The 20436-nt window shown below is 34.7% G+C and overlaps 1 protein-coding gene across 1 annotated transcript in view; it reads right to left on the reverse strand.

Moving 5' to 3' along the window:
* AK9 (adenylate kinase 9) overlaps positions 1–19350 on the reverse strand; it is a gene marked incomplete at both ends in the record, with an annotated part of 58062 nt that extends 38712 nt beyond the window's left edge. Inside the window, 13 exon segments of the mRNA XM_008936770.1 lie at positions 1719–1812; positions 2224–2324; positions 4576–4732; positions 5382–5515; positions 7250–7369; positions 9379–9523; positions 9854–10034; positions 10119–10258; positions 12156–12254; positions 13711–13785; positions 15794–15919; positions 16642–16818; positions 19238–19350. Coding sequence (XP_008935018.1) covers positions 1719–1812; positions 2224–2324; positions 4576–4732; positions 5382–5515; positions 7250–7369; positions 9379–9523; positions 9854–10034; positions 10119–10258; positions 12156–12254; positions 13711–13785; positions 15794–15919; positions 16642–16818; positions 19238–19350 — 1662 coding nt within the window.
* Positions 19351–20436: the final 1086 nt, after the last annotated feature.

The raw sequence follows: 20436 nt of genomic DNA on the forward strand, positions 1-20436 counted from the left end.
TGGCAATAAAGAACATAAGCTTGGCTATAATATATTTCTGTAGAAACCAGTATATTCTGTTTGAAATGTTTGAAAGGAAGACAGTACTGGCAGTCTAGGCCCCCACTGCTGAAAGATAAAAAAAAGTGGGAATTCACGCACTTCAATTTTAGTTTCAGCTCCAGGTCTTAGGTGATAATTTATGCTAAAGTCTCCAATCTAGTTCTTAATGTAGAGACAGATACTCAGGCATAATACTTCATCCTGACAACTGATCCAAATCAGACAGCAACACTCTTCTAAGGAAGCAGGCAGTGATAAAAGAAGGCAAAAAGGAAAGTACAACCCTGGAACTTTTTTTAGTGTTGGAGTTCAAAAATGTCGAAACTAACTGGAATTAATTTTAAACCTCAACCCAACTGAGAGAACTGTCTGAAGTCCAAAAATCCAGCCTATTTGTGACAGTTGGCCTGCCCCTCAAAATCTCACTCCTCACAGATTATTCACTCTTGCCCAAGACAATTATATTTTCATTGCTAGAAACAAATTATAGCACAATTCTGATAAAAGCACAAACTTTACAGGAAATAAAAAGTGGCTTGACAAAAATAATATATGGTTCTGACAATATGGAAAGAAGCAAAGTAAAAATATCTTTACCCATTATGTTTTATTAATATTGTTATTAGATCGGAAACCTCATGTAATACACATAATTCTGTTATTTTTTTGTGTTGCTATGTTAGTAAAGGCTAATCTCCATAAGCACAAAGGAGAGGAGGAACAATGACAGGTGGAACCCCAATAACCTAATCAGAACAAAGATAACTTGACTTGGCTCTCCTCAGGGTCATTAGAAGAGGACGATGAAGGCACTGTCTGGGTGTGAGATCTATTGACATGAGTTAACCAGACAGGCTTTCCCTGTCTGAGGCCAGTTACTGCCTGCAGGGTATGAGATTCATTAGGGAATGCCAGGAAGCACAGTTTGGGATTGTAAAACACAATTAATATATATGAGGCATTTCTGAGAAGGACCAAAGGCAAGGAGAAGGAGGGATCAGAGTGGTTTGGGGAGGAACAAGCATGGATAACAGAGTAAGAAGGGGTTGAAAGGGGAAATGGGAATACATGTTCAGACTCATTACTGCATGGTCCTGGGGACATGGATCTGCAGCAGCCTCACCTCTACTGGGCTACTAGATTCAGTAATTCATAGTGTATACTGCTACCATATTCAGCAATTTTTAATGCACGTCAAGAAAGCCACTCCTGAAATAATTTCTGTTCCCCTTTAATTGTTTCAGGCTGAGCTTCTTGGAGGAAGAACAGAAAATCAGTTTTGAGATTTTCTTATTAGCTATTGGCTAAGTTTTAACAATGTTTTCCAGCTTGTGAGGGGATACAGATTTTTTTATGAGTAGGAAGTTTCAATACAGTTAATAACCCACTTAGAAAAGTTTCTAGATGAGATAGAGTCCTGTCCTTCAGATTTATTGAAAACCTTAACTGTGCTGGCAGATTTAATACATGTCTCTATTTTGTAACATTCATTAAGAATGACAAATAGAAATGAATGCCTGGATCAGTGAAGGAAAGAAGCACTGTAATGTTAAATCATTTTTTGCTAGATGCTGAATGTAAAAGGGAAACTGTAAAATCTGCATAGAAACCAAATTGCTAAATGATTTGAAACACATAATTAGATTAAATAGAAGTCAAATGATACACACTTTTACCTTTCTCCTTAGCAGCCTCTAGAGATTGATCTTCCTCTGATGTCAGTTCATCTTGCATTTCTCTTCTGTAAGTAAGAGATTATTCATCTTTAGACTTATAAAAATACTACTGAAGCAAGCTTCAGACATATTAAATGTAAAGTAAAAAATGTGGAAATATACTGTTGGGAGTTGAAGTATAACTTGGTTTGTACAAAATACAAATCAAATATACCTTATCATGTAAAATGTTATTGTCTCATTACATCAAAAGGCTGGACTAATGAAAGGCTAATGAAAATGCATTTAGCAAGAGACTCTTCTGCCACCATATTTACTAATCTAAACGAGATATTCCTCGAAGTTAACACATATTTTATTATTTCCTATACACCACAACTAGTCTTCGTGTACTGTTTTAGTACATTTGTGTTGATAAATGTGCTGATATCTTTAGCACAAAGTAAGGATAGGATTTTCCTGTGCTCATTTTACACATTCCGATATTTGAAATATTTTACCTTGCTTCTTCTTTCTTTTCTGGAGCTTCATCTGTTAGTCTTTTCAAAATCTTGGAATCAATTTCATCCCTGTTTTCTAAGTATGTTCTGTGTAGTATACAGACTCCTGCAGTACAATTACACAACAGTATTGAGTTTTATACATCTGTATAAAGCTAAAGTTATTTGAGTTGGGAAAATTATTTAATAGATGATAGACAACTTTCCTACTTGGTTTTAAACCCAAGAAAAGGCATATGTATCACTGAAATGTTACTATACTGTTGTTTTCTAAGGTTTTAAACCATTGCTTTCTATTTCAGGCACCTAATGAACTGAATCTGGGATTTTGGAAGGTTATGATGAAGACTATAAGGGGAGACAGCACTGAAAGAATTTATCTTATATTTCCATATAACATGCATTACTCTGGCATTTATTTTGTTTGTATGTGTACAAAGAAAACTATGAAGAAACAAAAAATGTTCAAATGAAAAATATAAAGAATGTACATACCTACACTACTACAGCTGGTTGACAGAAATGAATAATATGTTGCTGCTACTAGGAACTCCATTGACTGACTTACTTTGACAAATAGATGTATGATATATGGCCTTGTGGCTGAAGTCCCTTTCCATCAGTGGAGTTATGCCAGTTTAGACTAGTTCAGGGAATAGCTTACAAAGTAATGACTCAAAATGCTATGAAAATATAAACTCCACAATTACATTATTATTTAAGCAACAGAAATCAGTGGGAATCAAATAGAGTTAACACAACTGCCCAAATGAAAAAGATAAAAAACACCAAAACCCACTATGAAACAGAATAGCTAAATTTAAGAAAAGTTATTTATAAGCAAAAAGCTACAATTTTATCCAATTAATTCACTGATTTGTTAAATTCTGGGAAGTGGAAGTTAACATAATTCTGAAAGCATCTCTCCCACCTCAGTCCTCTCCTTGTGGAAAAGGCTAGAGCTTCACTCCTGCTGTTTGTTGTTTAGTATGCTGCATTAATATCACCTTACTGCTTGTCAACTCCAGGAATAAGGTGCTTTTTGTGGCTGTAAGAAAGGGCAATGCACTGTGTCCCAGAAACTAGGTTCATGAACATTTCAATATGCTTCAAATGTCTGGGAAATGAAGATGAGGCTTGGAAATACAGTTTGTCTTTAAGTTCTTCCATAAAGTGTGTGAGATGAGGTCTTCCTGAACAATAGGAACAGCAGATACGCTTTTCTGACAAACACAGGGTCTAGAACTTTCTCATAAAAATGTTCAGCCTGTCTTTAGTCTGTATACGTGCTCCAGCCACACTGGAATTTAAGATGTTCAAGGTGTTACAAAATTTCATAAAGCTTCATGACTAAGTAGCCTAGGTACTGCAGCTCAGTTGTGAGGATGATTAGCTAATCAGATGACACGCTTTTCAAAAGCTTGCTTTTTTGTTTTAAATAAATAAATAAACGTATATATCTATAATCTGTTTTACGTAAACTGTGTAACCTTGATTTGCTCAAGTTGATTTTTAAATTCAGGGATATGGGTTTGAAAAGCTCTCTGGACTGATTCTAGCACCAGGCAGTTACTGAGCTTTCTTTAACTAAGTATGAATAGATGTATCATTCCTTTCTTAAAGGGAGTTTTCTAATACTCAAAGACCTTCTGATAATGGATGGGGTTGAACAGGTGATGATCAAACATTGCCACAGGGCAATGAAATTTGTGGTGTGGTATGAATCAAGCAGGCATAATCCATTACAACATGATTTGTCAGGCAAAACTTTTAACAGCGTATGAATCTGTTCGGTTCCTCTGAATTCATGGGTACTAAGCTATTGCATCAATCTGGATAAGAAGTTGTGCAACTTTTTTGAGCCCAGGATGGGGAACGGGATACACATGCAGACACATATTTCTCCCCCTCTTTTCTCTCAAGCAGAGTAAGTTCATATCTATTATCTTATTTAGCAAGCGTGGAAACCAACGCACTGAGAGGAACATCTGCCCGAGAGCCACGTTGCAAGCTGGTGGCCAGCCAGACACAGAACACAAAAGTCTGAAGCTGCAAGAGTCCAGTGGTATTTCGTGCTGATTGTAAATAGGAGGAAATAATAAACAGGACTACTAATGGGAAGAATTTTCTTTACTTCTTTTTTAAGTCATTCCTGTTTTCAATTCTCTGTAATTCCCTTAATCCAAATTGTAAAAAATTTGGGGTACCCTCGATGCACTAGGTTCTTCCTTCTCTAGACCTCTGAAACTTTATAAATGGGACATAGCTATTAGTTTTTTCTTATAAGTGTGCTTTATATGCAGATATCAACGCAGAAAAAAGAAAATATTAACTTTGATTAGTGTGCATTTACTAACCATCTTTTTCCGTATCCTTCAGACAGACAACAGTGCCAGGTAAAAGTCCTTTTTCTGATAAAGCTGACCAGTGATCTACTGACAGAGGGTAGTTATCGACTACCCATCCTCCTTTTTCTGGAGCACCAGGAAACCTGTCTTTGTTGTTCTTCATAAGCTGTTATAAAATGCCAGGTTCAGTAACATAAAAAGACTAAGGTATTTGTGTGAGCTGTTTAAAAAGACTGCACAATACAAAATTATTTTCTAAATTATAAATGATGATTTTTCGATACTGTCATTTCAGGCCAATAACAAGTAAGATATTTATAACTTCATATGTCTGAATGACATAAAAACATTTTAAACATAAAGATTAATGTGCCAGTGATTTTTTAAGGTTAAAGAATTTATTTCAAGATTCCAGTTTCAATAGTTACAAACCAGTGAGCAAATTGAAAAGAATTCAAGGTTCTTGGATAAACCTTCATATACATTTTTTTCAAACACTGATATCTCGTGTTGAGCTCTTTTATAGTGACTAGGAGTATAGGAATAGGGCAAGCATACAGTGACACTTCCCTCAGATAATTCTCCTAGCCTTTAACAGTTTGTAGTCCAGGTACTTTGCAAGACAGAAATAATTTGTATAATTATATAGTAGTCCTCAACAGACTTGTCTTTCATGATCTTGCTCAGGCTCTCCTCAATCCTATGTAATATAAACTAAATGAAAGAATTAAGAACATATATTGACAATGTATAAACTGTTACATGTTGCGTTTACTAAAAGAAAGTGCTTAGCCATACAGTACTTGTAGTTTTACCTCTGCAATAGCTCCCTCCAGCACTTCAGCATATATTTCAGGTGACAGTGTAACTTCAGAGACTGATGCACTTTTTATGGCTTCTTCTACCATTGCTTGAACTTCTGGGTGGTCAGCGGTTACCTCTGACATTCCTAACAACATAGATCTTTTAAAGCACTTTACAAAATACCAAAATACTTATTTCCTCTGGTCAGGAATAACTGCTAGGCAATTAAATCCAGCCACTTAATAATTATAGTGAAGCAGTCATTGTAAGTAGTATTACACAATCATACTGAGAAAGAAAGAAATACCAGTTCTTCTAAAGCAGTTCTAGAGGGTATTTCATAAGATAAGTTTTAAGATCTTGGTTTGCTCTCTCATTATAAAAAAAAACCCAACAAAACAAAACCAAAAAACCCCACAACTTTTTAACTGTATAGTACTTTGTACTACTAAGTGAAATATTGCTTCAATATGAATGGGAAGACATTTGTGTACTGGAACAATCAGGCACCTGCAGCACCTGAGAATTTCCTTTGATTTGATTTCTCTTTGATTCCTAAATCAAAAAGTTGAACAGATTAATTTAAAAATCAATACAATGCATAGATCAGGACAGTATACTGTCAACAATCAAGAAGGCTGCATTCCCTAAATGCAGAAAATGTTCATATTGGATCCATATTCTGTTATTAATTACTCATGCAGTGGACTGTAATTGTTTAAAATTTTTTAAGGAACACTTAGAGTTAGTTCACTGATTAGATACTAATCTGATAACATTTGGTGAAGAATTGTTTTAAGCAACTTCAATATCTACTATGTGAAGAGCATAATTTGGAAAAAATCCCTTATTTACTTTCTGCAATTATGCCAAGATTTGTCACTGATTGTGTTGATACTTTTGATGTGCTCAGATTTACACATTATCAGGTTATTTTTGCAAAGCTCCCTGGGAAAGGGACAATCTTACTAATTGTTTCCATTCTGAAAAAAAAAACAAACTCAAACAACTTAACACAAACTTAAACAAAACAACTTAAACCCAAACCAAAATAGACTTTACAGTTATCACAGCAAAAGATATATTCCACTTCTCCAGTTCAAGAAACAGATCTTTCTTTAGTGCTCGCTTCAACACCTTTTGCTGGTGTAGAATGTCATAAATTAAATTAAGAATATAACTGAAGGAATGAATGTTTTTCTTTAAAAAGACAAACTTCTAAAAACTATCTCACAATCCCACATTTAGTTTATCATCATTCTGGGTCCTTATAAATACATTTCATGTGTGTCCATGAATTGGATCTACCTAATAATCTGTCTTCTTCGGTTGAGATGAAATAGTAGTTTGTTCTGCATGAAAAAAAATACTGCTATTTGTAAACCATGTCAGGCTTACAAAGAGATTTCATTTGTTTAAGCATATTTCAACAAGTTAATTAAAATTCAGCATACTTTTCAGTTTCTCCTATTCAAGTGGCAAGAGATCTTGTTCTTGAATTCAGATCCTTTCTTCACTTTTTTTTTTTTTGTGTGTGAATTGATAGCCATTCTTTTTATCTATTAAAAAATTCTGAAACAATCTTATGCTGTAAAAAGATATGTAGATGAAAATACCAAACTTTTCATAAAAATACATGCTTAGCTCTTACAAAGGTCAGTGAGAGCTTTACCCACCTGTACACTAATGTGGTGTTAGTGGGTTAATATCTTTCAATGACAAAATTAAGCATTCCATTTGAGATTTCATCAGCAAAATTTACAATAATCTGACAAGTGTAAATGAGGAAAAAAGAAATATTATCTTTCACTTTTTGATTTTCAAGACACACTGAAGGCATGGAATGACATGCTTAAAACAGCTAAAATTTGCTTTTTACTTTTTTGGATGATGGCAGATTTTACTATAGCCTCCTCTTCAAAGTTTACTCCCTCTCTAGTTTCAGTGGGTTCTTCAGAATCATCTCCTTCTTTGACACTCCCATGTTCTTGCAAGTCTCCTGAAGTTGTGAAATCTTATTAAATTTACAGAAAACTGTATCAGTAGAAAACCCTTTTATAAAAATTCTTCACCACAAAATCCATCTGACTAAACCAGGTGCATGTCAGCCTTCTTTCCAACCGCAGCCTCCCAGTCTGTGGAATACCCCAACACACCTCCTAGGATCACGAGCATTTTTCCAACCCTAGTGAAGATAAGACTAGGACCAGTTTTCTATATGACTGTTTCTTCCCTTAAAAGGGATCAGAGATAATGACAAAAGCTAGAAAAAAGTTTAAAAATCCCCAAATCCTGTCCATGTCTTCAGTTCAATAGATTTGATACTCTCCCCTATTTTTTCTCCAAACAGAGCAATGTGGTACTATTTGAGCTTGATGTCACCTGAGCACATTAACAGACTGTGACCCTCTGAGCGTGTGTATGTTGCCTTTTTAGTTTGAATCAGAAGAGTATGTTTTAAGTGAACCTCCTGATCCTTCCCATACTTTGGTACACATGGCAAAGCACTCTTTGAACATGCAAACTAATTGAGTTCTTCCAGGTGCACACATTATGTTGAAACTACCAAGTGTTCAGCCCATGAAATCACAATACATCTAGTCTGAAAGTCCTCTGTGCACGACACTGATATGGAATCCTCAGCACCAACAGCTTCAATCTCTTGACAGTCTGACAGTGGACAGAAACTCTGTGGACTTCAGTGAAATTTCATAGCCTTATAGTCTATTCCTGAACTGGATCTGGAGGCACTCAGGACAGTCAGGGGGCCCTTTAACTAATTAAACTGATATATGTCTTTTGCATAATTTTTAGTGATTCTCTGAAATCCTCTCAAAAGGCAGAATTACTAGGTAATTAACTAAATAATTTTGTCACGAATAGGAAATACTTTCTGGGATAGTTACCTCTAGATCCAGATTGAAGCTTCCAAAAATTTTTAATTTACTCTTTTGAAGCTTTCTTAATTTCTATGACAATTTATATCCTTCATCTGTTTATAGTTCTGTTTTGCAATAAAAGGAGCTCTCAAAGTTTAATAATTAGAATTAAGTTCTCATTAATTCTAATATGATCTCACATACCTGTTCTTAGAAGTATTTACATAGCCACAAACCTGGAATGTAACACTGTTTAATGGTTTTAATTTTGGTGTCATAGTTTCCCCCCTTATTCTTGCTGCAGTGCCAATGGGTTTTCTATCACTGCCAGCCTCTGTGTTCTGCACCAGCAGAGGAATATACTGACTTCTTGTTAGATATCTATCTACACATGAGTAGTCAAATATGGTGATCCCTTGCTTAGCTGAGTAAGGAAAAAAGCCATTTGCACAATTACCTAGAGCTAACTGGAATAGGCAATTCCAATTGAGCGGAAAATTTTCATTTAAAAATAAATAATTTTGGAAAAATAACAATAAATTGCCTGAAAAAAAATCCAAATTTTGTTTAAAAGGTATTAAAAGAACATGTTCTTTTCAACTTTTCAAAATATTTTCTGAACTCATCCATCTGCAAAAATCTGGTCAGCTTAAGAAGTATAAAGGTAACCACAGCTGGAGAGTCTTGTGAATGTGTCATCTGAGACAGCATCATGGAAGGCTGCTCCAAAGTGGAAAATCTGTAGATTGTGGATTCACATCAGCCTAGCTGACAAGATGCTCTCTTGAAGAAAATTTCAGTTTTGCAGAGATTTAACTTGTCAGAAAGTTGTTCAAATGGAAAGTTTCCAACCAGTATCAGTCAGAACCAATTTATTCTTTCAAAAAGAGCTCAGGAAACTCTTCCTTACATACTTGTAGCTCTTAGCTTCAGAGGATTTATATGAATCAAAAATCCTGAATTCTACTCAGCTATTCCCTTCACAGCATGTTCTTTTAGTTCATATTTAATGTACAACAACCATAACAACTTCCGTGATATTTTATAAGTTGAAGTGACAGCAATTGCTTCACTTATGTACTATAAAGCAAATAAAATAGCTTCAAAGACAATGGAACACCTTACTCACCTGATTCTGTTGACTGTTTTTCTAATTCCAACCTGTATTTCACTGCTGTTATAGCTTTTTCTACTGCATCCCTTCTCACTTGCTCAGTGTTTTCTTCTCTTGATTTTTCCACATGGGTTTGAATGAGTTTGGCCATATCAAGAACCTAGTGAAATTATTTGGAAAAAAAAAGTCACAGATCCTAATAATTTCTAACTTGCACTTACATTTAATTAGCTTAGATACAGAAGTTATTACTAATATTCTTATGCCAAGACAAATAACTGACAAAAATACTTGTTTTACATAGAGAGGAAAAATTAAAAAAAAAAATTTAGCTACTTTTATATGAATGAATGTCACTAAATTCCTGTTTCCTCTGTAGTTCATATGTTTGCAATGAGTATGTTAATAAGACAACAGGAGTAAGAATATGCTTAATTGATTCCCAAGTCCCAGGTGATACCCTTGTTACATAAGACATTTATAAACCTACCTGTCCTTTATATTTGTGTGCAATTAGGTTACAAATAGTTGTTCTTCCAGAGAAAGGAGGACCAAATACTAGTACTTTACAAGGAGGAAGTGGCATTGGTGGTAACAGGTAAGGCCGTGGATTCAGCATAAATTTTTTCAATGCCTCTGAGGATGAGAGTACGTACATTTTACCTAGAAAACTTGAAACAGAAGAAAAGCTAAGACCTATAGACTGTTATTTTATAAAATAGCAATAAAACCAAAATGTATCAAATTTTGCTAACCTGACAGCCAGCTCTGGGTTCCCCATTACGATATCACCTTCCTTTAGAGCCACAGGACATGCTTGCCCCCATCTGCTTCTACGCCATCGATACCTGTGTGCTATTGGGTTGCAAGATGACAGAACCCGGAAAAGTTCATCCTGTTTATTAAAACAACAATAACAACATCTGTCTTTTTAGTCTGAAGCTATGTATGCCTTGTTCTTAGCCTTTTTTGTAATATTTTGCTGGAAAATAAGCAAACTTAAAAGAAAACCACATCATGCTTTTTAGATTTTTTTTTTTTTTTAAAACTTACATATTTCAGAACTGTAGGACAATTTTAAGAGAAACTATCTAGTTTTGCAATTTTATTTAATAGAAATAGTACTTAAAATAGTTCCTGTAGGCATGATTTATTATTTTCAGAAGTTTAAAATGATAAGGATGTACAAATCAGCCATTTATTGAAGACAACAGAAAATGGCCAAGATTTTTTCTAAATGGGATGAAGAAAGGACCACAGCCTGTGTGGGGGAACAGTAAGGCTAAAATACCTCTTTTAGGCATGCAGAAATGTCATGTGATCAGAGTAGGCTTAACAAATCTGTCACAGGAGGTGAATAGTGAGTGAATAATGAAGTTTATGGTGACTCTAGATTATTCAGACTAGTACAGACAAGTGCTGACTATGAAGAACTGCAGAAGGACCTACAGAATCTAAGGAGCCAGATGTTAAAAGAATAGTTTTACACAGAAAATGATGAGTTGTCATAAATCAGTAATAGATCTTGGAATTATAATATGTACTTCCATGAAAACATCTGGTCAATGCCCATGAGCAGTCAGAAAACCAACTTGGATGTTAGGAATATTTAGCAAAGAGAGAATAGAAGAGAAAGATTTATTTATTCATTGTATAAATCCTTTCCTCATCTTTATTGCTATGTGTATTCTGCTACCCTGATCTCAAAAAGTACGCAGTAGAATTGGAAGTTTCAGAAATAGGTAATATGACTGATCAATCACACCAAAATGTTTTCACATAAGAAAAAGTAAGAATAAGTAGAACTGAACTCTTCAGTCCAGGAACAAGACACCAACATAAGAACAGGACAGAAGTCTGAAATCATGAGGCATTAGAAGGCAGATACAGCGAACAAAACTATTTACTGACTTTTGCACATCAACAGCTAGAGGTTACCAAAGTAAAAGGTAACAAGTTCAACAAAAAAGGGAAGCAATTCTGTATATGATGTCCAGTTAAGCTGCACAACTTGTCCCAAATCCTGTGGATGCTAAAAGCTTATACACAGACCACACACAGACTAACTAACTAATACAGATGACCTCTGACACAGAAAGTCCTTTATTTGTGAATTTGTCAGAGCAAATAGGAAAGTGAAGGGAGGGATGTTTCTCTGAAAATGTATAGCAAGGTCTCCCGATTACAGTACCATTCATATATTCAACATTCTGTTTAAGAAATAGAAAAGATGACTGTAGGTGAAGACATTTATGCAAAGATGTCTGTTCTGGAAGGGACACAAATTATAATTGTAATGATTCAGCAAAATTCAGCACTAACTTTTTGCATTTCTAATTACAGGAAATACAATGCATGCGATTTCAGCTAGGCAGGATGCTGCTAAATTTGTATTAGCATGCTATTTCTCATTGAGGAAAAGAATAAAGACTGAGCTAAGAGTCAGCTGCTGATGTTGTAATCCTTTGGCTAAAGTTTCTTTATTTTCTTGGAAGGAATTCCTTGTTCCTCTGTTGCTAAAACAAACATTTTGTTCAAAATTTTATTATAATAGTCTAACTTCTTTTTTTTTTTTTTAAATGACAGATATTTTTCTTTTCATACTCTTTTAAGTGGATTTCAGTCCCCATATTATCTTAAATTCACATTTCTGGAAAATAAAGGCTCAAAAAATGTCCTTGTTGCATGGCAAAACAAAACAGTTGCTGCAAAACAAAGATGCTATATTGCAAGCTTACAGCAGAAAAAAAAATAAATTATTAGTCAATCACTTTTTAGAAAAGCACACTTACATTTTCCAGTCCCTCCAGCTCTTCTACTTGATGACTTTGAAGTCTAGTTATAGGAGCTCCCCTTCGAACACTCAGAGACTGAAGTCGAATTACCACTGACTGAAGAGAAAATAAATCTTGACTTAGTACAAATCAACACTGGGTTTGTGGTCTGAAAGGTCTCCCAAAGTACTTTTAAAATTGTTACTTGTTATTTATATAATGGCTGCATATACACCAAGGCAAAATTTTTAGCCTGGAGCCAAGCTAGTTATTGAGGTGAGTTTTAACAAGCTATTTGGTTGATACAGGCAGTGCAAAATGCTGAATCACAGCCTCTATATCTCCTCATTATGCTGTGAATCCCAAGCCTTCTAAAGGAATAGGCTGTGAAGGATTCTTTCCCACAAAGCAGTGGAAGTATTCAGATGAGCTCCAACCTGAAAAGAAGGAAACTCTCTTTAGGAGATCAAATTGTGCACAACTGGAAGTAATATAGTTTTGGGTAATTTATTTAAAAAGATACTTACACCAGATGTCTACCAATGAGAATCAGATGATATTATATTTAATTGATGTATTTCCTGAATGTAAGCTTGCTTGAATGCAGGTGTTCTTTACATGATAAAGCAATTTTTCTCATGTTTGGACTAGTTTCATAGTAGGTCTTTGTCTTACACAACATGTAAAATGATTGGAATCATTACACGATTTGATTGCCTTCACTATAAATCTTTACTATATAAATAAAATTTACTATAAATGATCACAAACAGATCATAAATGAGGAAATTTCATGTTCCAACACTGTAGAATGAGTGTTTTTTTTCCCCTAGGACTACTCTTGATAGTAAAGTTAAGCATAAATTGAAATTACACTTACAGAAATATGAATTATTCAATTTGTTTCAAAGAACAGAGGGGAAACTGCAGGAGCAGCTCACTTCCTACACAGTCAGACAATCTCTCAGTTCATTCTCAACCCCATGCTTCAGATTCTGATTTGAAGCAACTATTATTTCTGAGACAGAAGATAAGATCATTTATCTTCAAATTTTCTCATTGTAGGTTTTCAACACGGAGAATGAGTTGCTATATTACAAACTAAGTATCGAGACACAAACATTCAGCAGAACTGCTAACAGAATGAACTGTCTTCTATTAAAGTGTAGAACAATGCCCAAGTTCATAAAAATTTTGTCATTATTTTAGATATCAGCACAAAATAAGCAAATTCCATAAATATATCATAATGAAAATGTTTCCATTTCTCATGTTAATAGTGATATTTGAAAATACTACACAAAATAAAGCATTAAAAGCAGATGGATAAAATACAAAAGTTTGTAGCCTGCCTGAAAATATTCTCCTGTAACATGGGGCAAATACAGTGAATCTTAGAATTGTTTTAAGAGAGCAACAAAAGCAAGCATTTTAAAGGTCATGTATTGTAATGGTAATTAAATAAGTTTTATACACAACTTTAAATTTTGCCAACACCTTAATAAATAAAACAATCCACAAAGTTGAGAAACTATTTTCTAGTGGTAACAAAGCTGGTGCATAGCTTACTTACTACAAAGAGATCATCTGGTTGCTGATTTCCATCCAGTTCAATAAGATACTGACTATTCTGTTCAGCCATCAAGTCCTGTAATAAGAACGAAGACATACTAATCAATTGAGTATAGATAACCAGAAAATGACATTGTAGCTCATTCTGTCCCTATACATATCAAAGGATGGAATCCCATGGACCTGAGCAAAAACAAGATTCATTGCACTGATGACTTCTAGCTCACATGCTACAAGGAACCAGGATACAGTCAAGTTTTATTTAAGGATTCAACTTCTAATTGTCTAACTACCTTAATTCTCTGCTGGAAAATTTTTACAATGTCAATTATCAAATTTATTGGAAATATCAGCCATGAGACCAATATTTTCATTTTAGTCCTTATTCTCAAAAATTGTAAAATTTGAACAATACATATGATTTTTGTTATTTTCAATTTTCCCATTAGCAAATATGATACTAGATTAAAACAGACATCCTACATCTACTGTTAATGTCTCTGCCTGAGGACTGAAACATTCATTCTGTTCCTGACAGATGCGGGTCCAACCAGCAGCCTACAGAAGGTGACTTTACAACTTTGCAGGTAATCTATTCCAGTTCTTCACTACACTTGTGGTCAGAGTTCATTTTCTTGCATCTAAGTGACCAAACATATATCTATGTTTGGTAGAAATACATAATAACTAATTACTTCTTTCTAATACTCTTCTACAGAGAAGATTGTTAACAGTTTGTGATTTGCTTATATACAATAGTTTTATTAGTACGTCCATAAAATTTGCTTTTGAACATTAGCTCACATTTAGTGACGCAGTTTATGACTAATTAAAACCCCACAGGCTGTTGATTGTCTGCAGTACTGAGGTCCAGCCAATTATTTCATATGTTGTAGCTATGTATTTGTCTGTAGTATTTCACACTTACTCTACTAGTCTTCATCCTAGCAGCTTATCAAGAAATCAGAGTCTGTTCTCCGAAGTTCTTTCTACCTATCCCTGTTCATTGTACACTGCATGTCCTAAAAGCTTTTTTTTTTTTTTCAGTTTCATCATCTCTACCTGGGCCAAAGCTAGCCCCCTGTGTTCTTATGTTCTTTTCATGTATTAGTGGACCACTAGGTATGGGCACTAATACATTCATCATTAGTGAAGCCAAAGCAAGACCTACTATCTAGTGGAACATGTTGAAAGTGATGAAGCTTGTTGTATATGCAGAAGTAATTTAATCTAAACAACTTCCCATTAGCATGCTTAGGAGAAATCCATGTGAGATTGTATGACTATTAACACATTTTTGCTCTCCCCTTCACAGCAGTGACAAGTTTGTTGGTCTAGCAAAGAACACAAAATCAGTTTTATAAACTTTATCTATAGGTTTGCCTAATCTGTAAGGGAAGTTGGAGGGTATAAACAAACAGTAATTGTCAAGTGTGCAGCAAACATGAAGCGTTTGCAGTCGCTTGTACTAGGAGATTTTTTTTTTTAAAGAAAAAAGAATGAGTTATTTCTTTAGACCTGTTCTGGAATTTTTGGGGAAAAAAAATCTACACAGAAACCTCCCATAGTAAATGCAACTTTCCTGAACACAACAAGGAAAGAAAAAAACGTCACAACTGAAGATACTAAATAGGTGATGCAGCAAACTGATGGACTAATTAGCGTGTGTGTAAAACTGCAGGCAATGAAGCAGGTGAGGAAGAGAGTTGATTGGAGTGGAGACAATGGATGCAAAGAGCAGGTTTCTCATGGGACTGCATGCTAGAGTGGACTCTGGTAATAGTGATGATATGCTGGGCTCTTCAAATACTTCCCTTCCTAGATTTAGGAAGCATCTGTGGTAGCAGGTATGGTTTTGCTTTTAAAACTTAAAGTGTATTACTTTACCTTGACTCTAGAATAGAAACAACATCTACAGATGACAATTTTGTATTGTTGATTTCAGTATGAAGTTCAAAGCTTGGGGATATGCTACAGTGTGCCTTGTGCCCACCTCCATACAATAAATGTCAAATTATAAAAAGTGCAAGACATTGAAAAAAATCTTTTGTTGTGCATAATCATATTATTTTGGTTTTACTTACTTCTAAAGGATGAAGCATTATATCCTTATATGTTCCAATTCTTTCCTCTGCATTTTCAATAATATCTTCAGGCCTCTGCACTAATTGATGCAAAAATTCTGGCATCATACGTGGATCTTCTGCAGTCTGTAGAATGAAAAGTTAAATATTTCAATAGAGAGAAAAAAAATGTACTAAATTAATTTTTGTCTTTACTCAAAGGTAAATAAAATAGTTTTCCAGAGTACTGGAACGAGTATTAGTCCAGTGGTTGCTGACTGTGATCCCACCCTAAGGAAGTGTAGTTTCTGCAAGTTGAGAAGAAGGTGCCTAGCGCTTCCATTGGTAAGTCTCTGGACAGCGTTATAAACCAGAACAGTTGAATTAAATACATTAAAAATTAATACCTTCGTCAAAACAAAACTAAAACTGGAAAATCAATTTGTAGTAGTCTAACACAAAAAAAAAAAAAAAAAAACAGAAAAACAAATTAGTGTCCTGCAAACACAATACAATAAACAAAAATTCAGAATGCTTTTATTTGTTTAGACCAAGAAACAGATGATATAGAGTCACCATTCTCCTGATGCACCCTTTTAAGTCATGGCAAGAAACAGTTCAGTGACTTCTGAGTTAGAGACTGAATCCAGGTTAAGCTATACAATAATCACCATTTGCTGTCACTTAAAACTACTTTTTAAGTATCATACCACATCTCTTAAAGCAGAAAAGAAACTGAGTTAACATTAAAGTTGAACAAAATTAATCCATAATGTAGTATGGTGATATTTTAGAATATCAGAATTTATTCTGCTTTGTCTACAGTACATTATAATACTTTGCACTATTTAGAAATTAGCAATATGTACCTCCTCTTCTTCTTCCAGCTCCTCCTCTTCTTCTTCATTCTCACTTTCATGCTGATCTTTATCTTTCTTATGCTTTTCGGTAACATTAGGATCCCACTGGTTCCTCTGATATACCTCCCCTGAAACAGGGTGTTGCCTTTGTCCTGATGTTCTTTGGCATAAGTCATAATCTGAACACTAGCAAGAAATATTTAAAAAGAAATAATGTGTTTACTGTACTGCCTTTTTATTTTCCCTGAAACTGCAGAATGAGGGGTAGAGTCTGTTTGGCAAATATTTGGATTCATAAATGTTTTCTCCAATAACATTCTGAGTAAGCACAAAATTTTCAGAAGCAGCATTAAAGCAATATTTTAACACTTGCATAGTTTTTTCCCCATCACCATTTTACTTTCCATATCAGGAGTGTAGTCACTTAGCAGAGAACAGTGGAGCAGAGAGGGAGATGTTGTCTGAATGTTTGCTTGCTATGATTATAGTTAATAAAGCTTTTATCTGACCTGTCCTAAATTGTAATTGGGGTCCCCAGATGTCCAACAGGTCTTAAGATGGATATCTAAAAATTCTACTATGGAATTGGAGATGAGTTTTGGCAAAAAATAATCATTCTTCCTTTCTAAATCACTAATACCTACTCATCAAACATATATGAAAAGCTGAAATAACAAGAAAATATTGTAGTTTTTAAGGTTAAATTATTACAGAAATGGAGAATTGATTTCTAGAGAAAATGCAGAGCTTTTGAGATTGCATTGCTAGCAACAGGCATGCTACACTCATTTTGAGATCCCATTACTAGCAATAGGCCCACTACGCTCATTTCCTGAGGTATCCCTGTAGGATATTTCTATATTACTGTGGTGAGTCATACAGTTGACATGACTGCTATAAAACATAGAGCATTTTGAAATAGAAGAAATTTGCTTAGATATGGTTCTTTTTTTTCAAAGGCGCATTTTCCGTCCTTTTCCTTGGCGAGACAAAATGTCTCTCCGATTGCTCTGCCACTAGCAGTATTTCATTATTCCCAGAATCTCCCTTCTTCTTTGACATAATGAAAATGGTTAAAATTCTGACATATCTGTGAAAACACCTTGAACCCACCGAATCAAAGGCAAAATTATTAATTTAACCTGGGGGCAAGGATTTTTAATGAGCATTCAGCCTCAGTCCTCTTTCTGGAAGAGAAGACATGAAGACATTATTGACAAGAAGTCAAGAATTCTTTTTTCTTTCTAGTATAGTTAGTATCACTATTAAAATGTGTTCTGAGGAACTGGAATTTCTCACTATCTGGTATTAAAACAAAGATTGACTTTCTGTAGCTGAAAAAATCAAAATTGCCTGGTAAGCAGAACAAAAATGTTCCTCTGATATTTTAAGATCTTTCCATGAGCAGGGGAATAAAGGTTTGAAGTAGGCATTCACAAATTTGCATCAAGTCAAAGCAGTTAAGTCTCAAAAGTATGGAATTAAAACAAACACAGAGTTAAATCTGGGAAGGTGATAGACTAGGTCCACGCACTGAAGCTTACCACCTGACAAACCACATAGCTATGACAACTAGAATCCAAAACCCCATGAGAACGGAGCACTAGAGGCTGATTATTCAGAGTTGCCTCATCAGCTCTTTCTGCACATTCAGAGTGAAAGACAGAAATAATCTAGTTGACAATAACTAAAACATTGCAAGCGTAAGGGCCTGAACCCTTGTTCAGGATTATATGTACCTTTACTTGGTCTGTGTGGAGTCTGGCAAAGTTTGGTGTGGGCCAGCGAGGATTCTCCCTGGTGAATATCTGGGCACAATTTGGAGAAGGGCACAGGCCTAGGGCCCTTCTCAGTGGGCAGTTTGGGCATGGCCACCCCATTCTGACTAACAAGAGAGGTTAGCTGTTTTCTGTCAGAGCAGCTGGCCTGATGTCTGAAGAGTCACCCTCGTCTAATTTTAATTACCAGTATGGATGTAGTAGTAAGTCCATTCTTTAAAGTTACACTGAGAAAGTCCTCTTTATCCTACACTAAAAATGATTTATGCTTCTGTAGTTGTATCAGTCACTTTTGAAAAGTATTTGGCATGTCATATAACTACTTATGAAGAAATTAAGATTTGTAAACGAGATTAATTAATAATGACTAAGAAGCAGCTTCACAATTACTGAGTAAAAAAAAATAATTTTGCTTTCTAACTTCCACATGTGAAAAGTTTCTTCCTGAAATACTTAAATGGCAGAGGTACATGTATCCAAAATCCTGTTATAATCGTATTATTCAAAGTTTTCTTTTCTTGAAAATCTCTATCTTCTAATCTGAAGAGGTACAAAACCATAACTGCTACTGAAGTTTTAGTTTTGTTTTACTTGAACAATGCTTATAATGGAACAAAATAGTATAATTCTATTCCAATATTAAAGAAAACAATTTTAAGAAAGAAAAAAAGTACTATACAAAAAGTATTTGTATCGAATGAACATATTCCTCAATAAATATTGTACTCAAACTCACAAAGAAAAAAGATTATTTTTTTGACTTACACATCATATGAGCCTACCAATAATTAGGAAAATTACTAGCAACTTACTGAAGATGACATTACCTTAATGTTAATCAGGAAATCCGGTTTTAATTTTAGATTCTTTATTTTTTCTATTTGCTGTGAAACCGTCATGTATTCCTCTGAGAGAGAAGGAAATCCACTGAGAACATAACCTGTCAAATACATTTAGTTAAATATGTCTTTTAGGTTATGTAAAATATAGGACTAGTTATACTCATCTCCTTTAAACAATACATCTATTTAGTGGCCCAATTTTAAACCATGTATGTGACACAAATTAAAAAAATTGAGCACCCCTGTCTGCTTCAGCTGAAATAGACAGAAAAGTGTGTTGTTTTCAACTGGATATAGGACTCTCAAAGTTTGTAAGAAATAGAAGAAATATGTAGACATTAATGACCATACTCAGACCATCTGCTTCACATGCCTTAGCTCAGACATTGTAGTGACTAAAAAGTTACAAGCTTTTAGTGACCATTTTTGTCACTAAATGACTTTGTAGGAGGCATTGCAAAAAGTAGCCACTCTACAAAGCATTTAAACTAGGAGTCTAGGCTTTTTATACAACCTTTAAAGGTCTTTACTTCTATGGACAATAAAGGAAGCCTGAACAACACTCTACACAATACATAGTGCTCCTGGATAGTAAACCTCTCAAAAGGAAACACTATGCACACAGTAAGCATGAAGAACTACTGTATAGCAGTGAACTCAATACTCATGAGGCCAGAATGAGAGACTAAACAAGAATCACATGGATTTTTTAGCCTAATAATAATATGCCATTAGAGAAATGGTGCATGCACCAAATGCTTAGAATTTTATGTGATAATATTTAAATTAAAATTAAAGTTATGCAGCATGAAAACACAGCAGCAGTCTTTGCAAGAGGTATTAGGACTGAAGATTCCTCCTTCTTTGGGAAGCTACTATATATATTTGCAAAATTTATAGAAGAGGATAAGCAAGAGAGAGCATAGCACACAGTCATTCCCCTAGGAAACGAAAATCCTGGATTCTAAGTTGTTATCTTCAGAGAATTCTAACTGGTAGTGCAATGTGGGGAGTCTGCACAGCCTCTGTGTACCAACACATCCTGGATAACAGCAGCTGATGTGAGAGGAATGGGAGCGTAACATGGGAAAAGATCATTCCAAACTGTTCTCTGAAAGAATGTTTGCCCCCAAACCAATAATGTTGTGGTGAGACTAACAGGATCACAGAATCACAGAATGTTA

The sequence above is a fragment of the Merops nubicus genome, unplaced genomic scaffold (genome assembly GCF_000691845.1).
Source record: "Merops nubicus isolate BGI_N331 unplaced genomic scaffold, ASM69184v1 scaffold35943, whole genome shotgun sequence".
Lineage (NCBI taxonomy): Eukaryota > Metazoa > Chordata > Aves > Coraciiformes > Meropidae > Merops > Merops nubicus.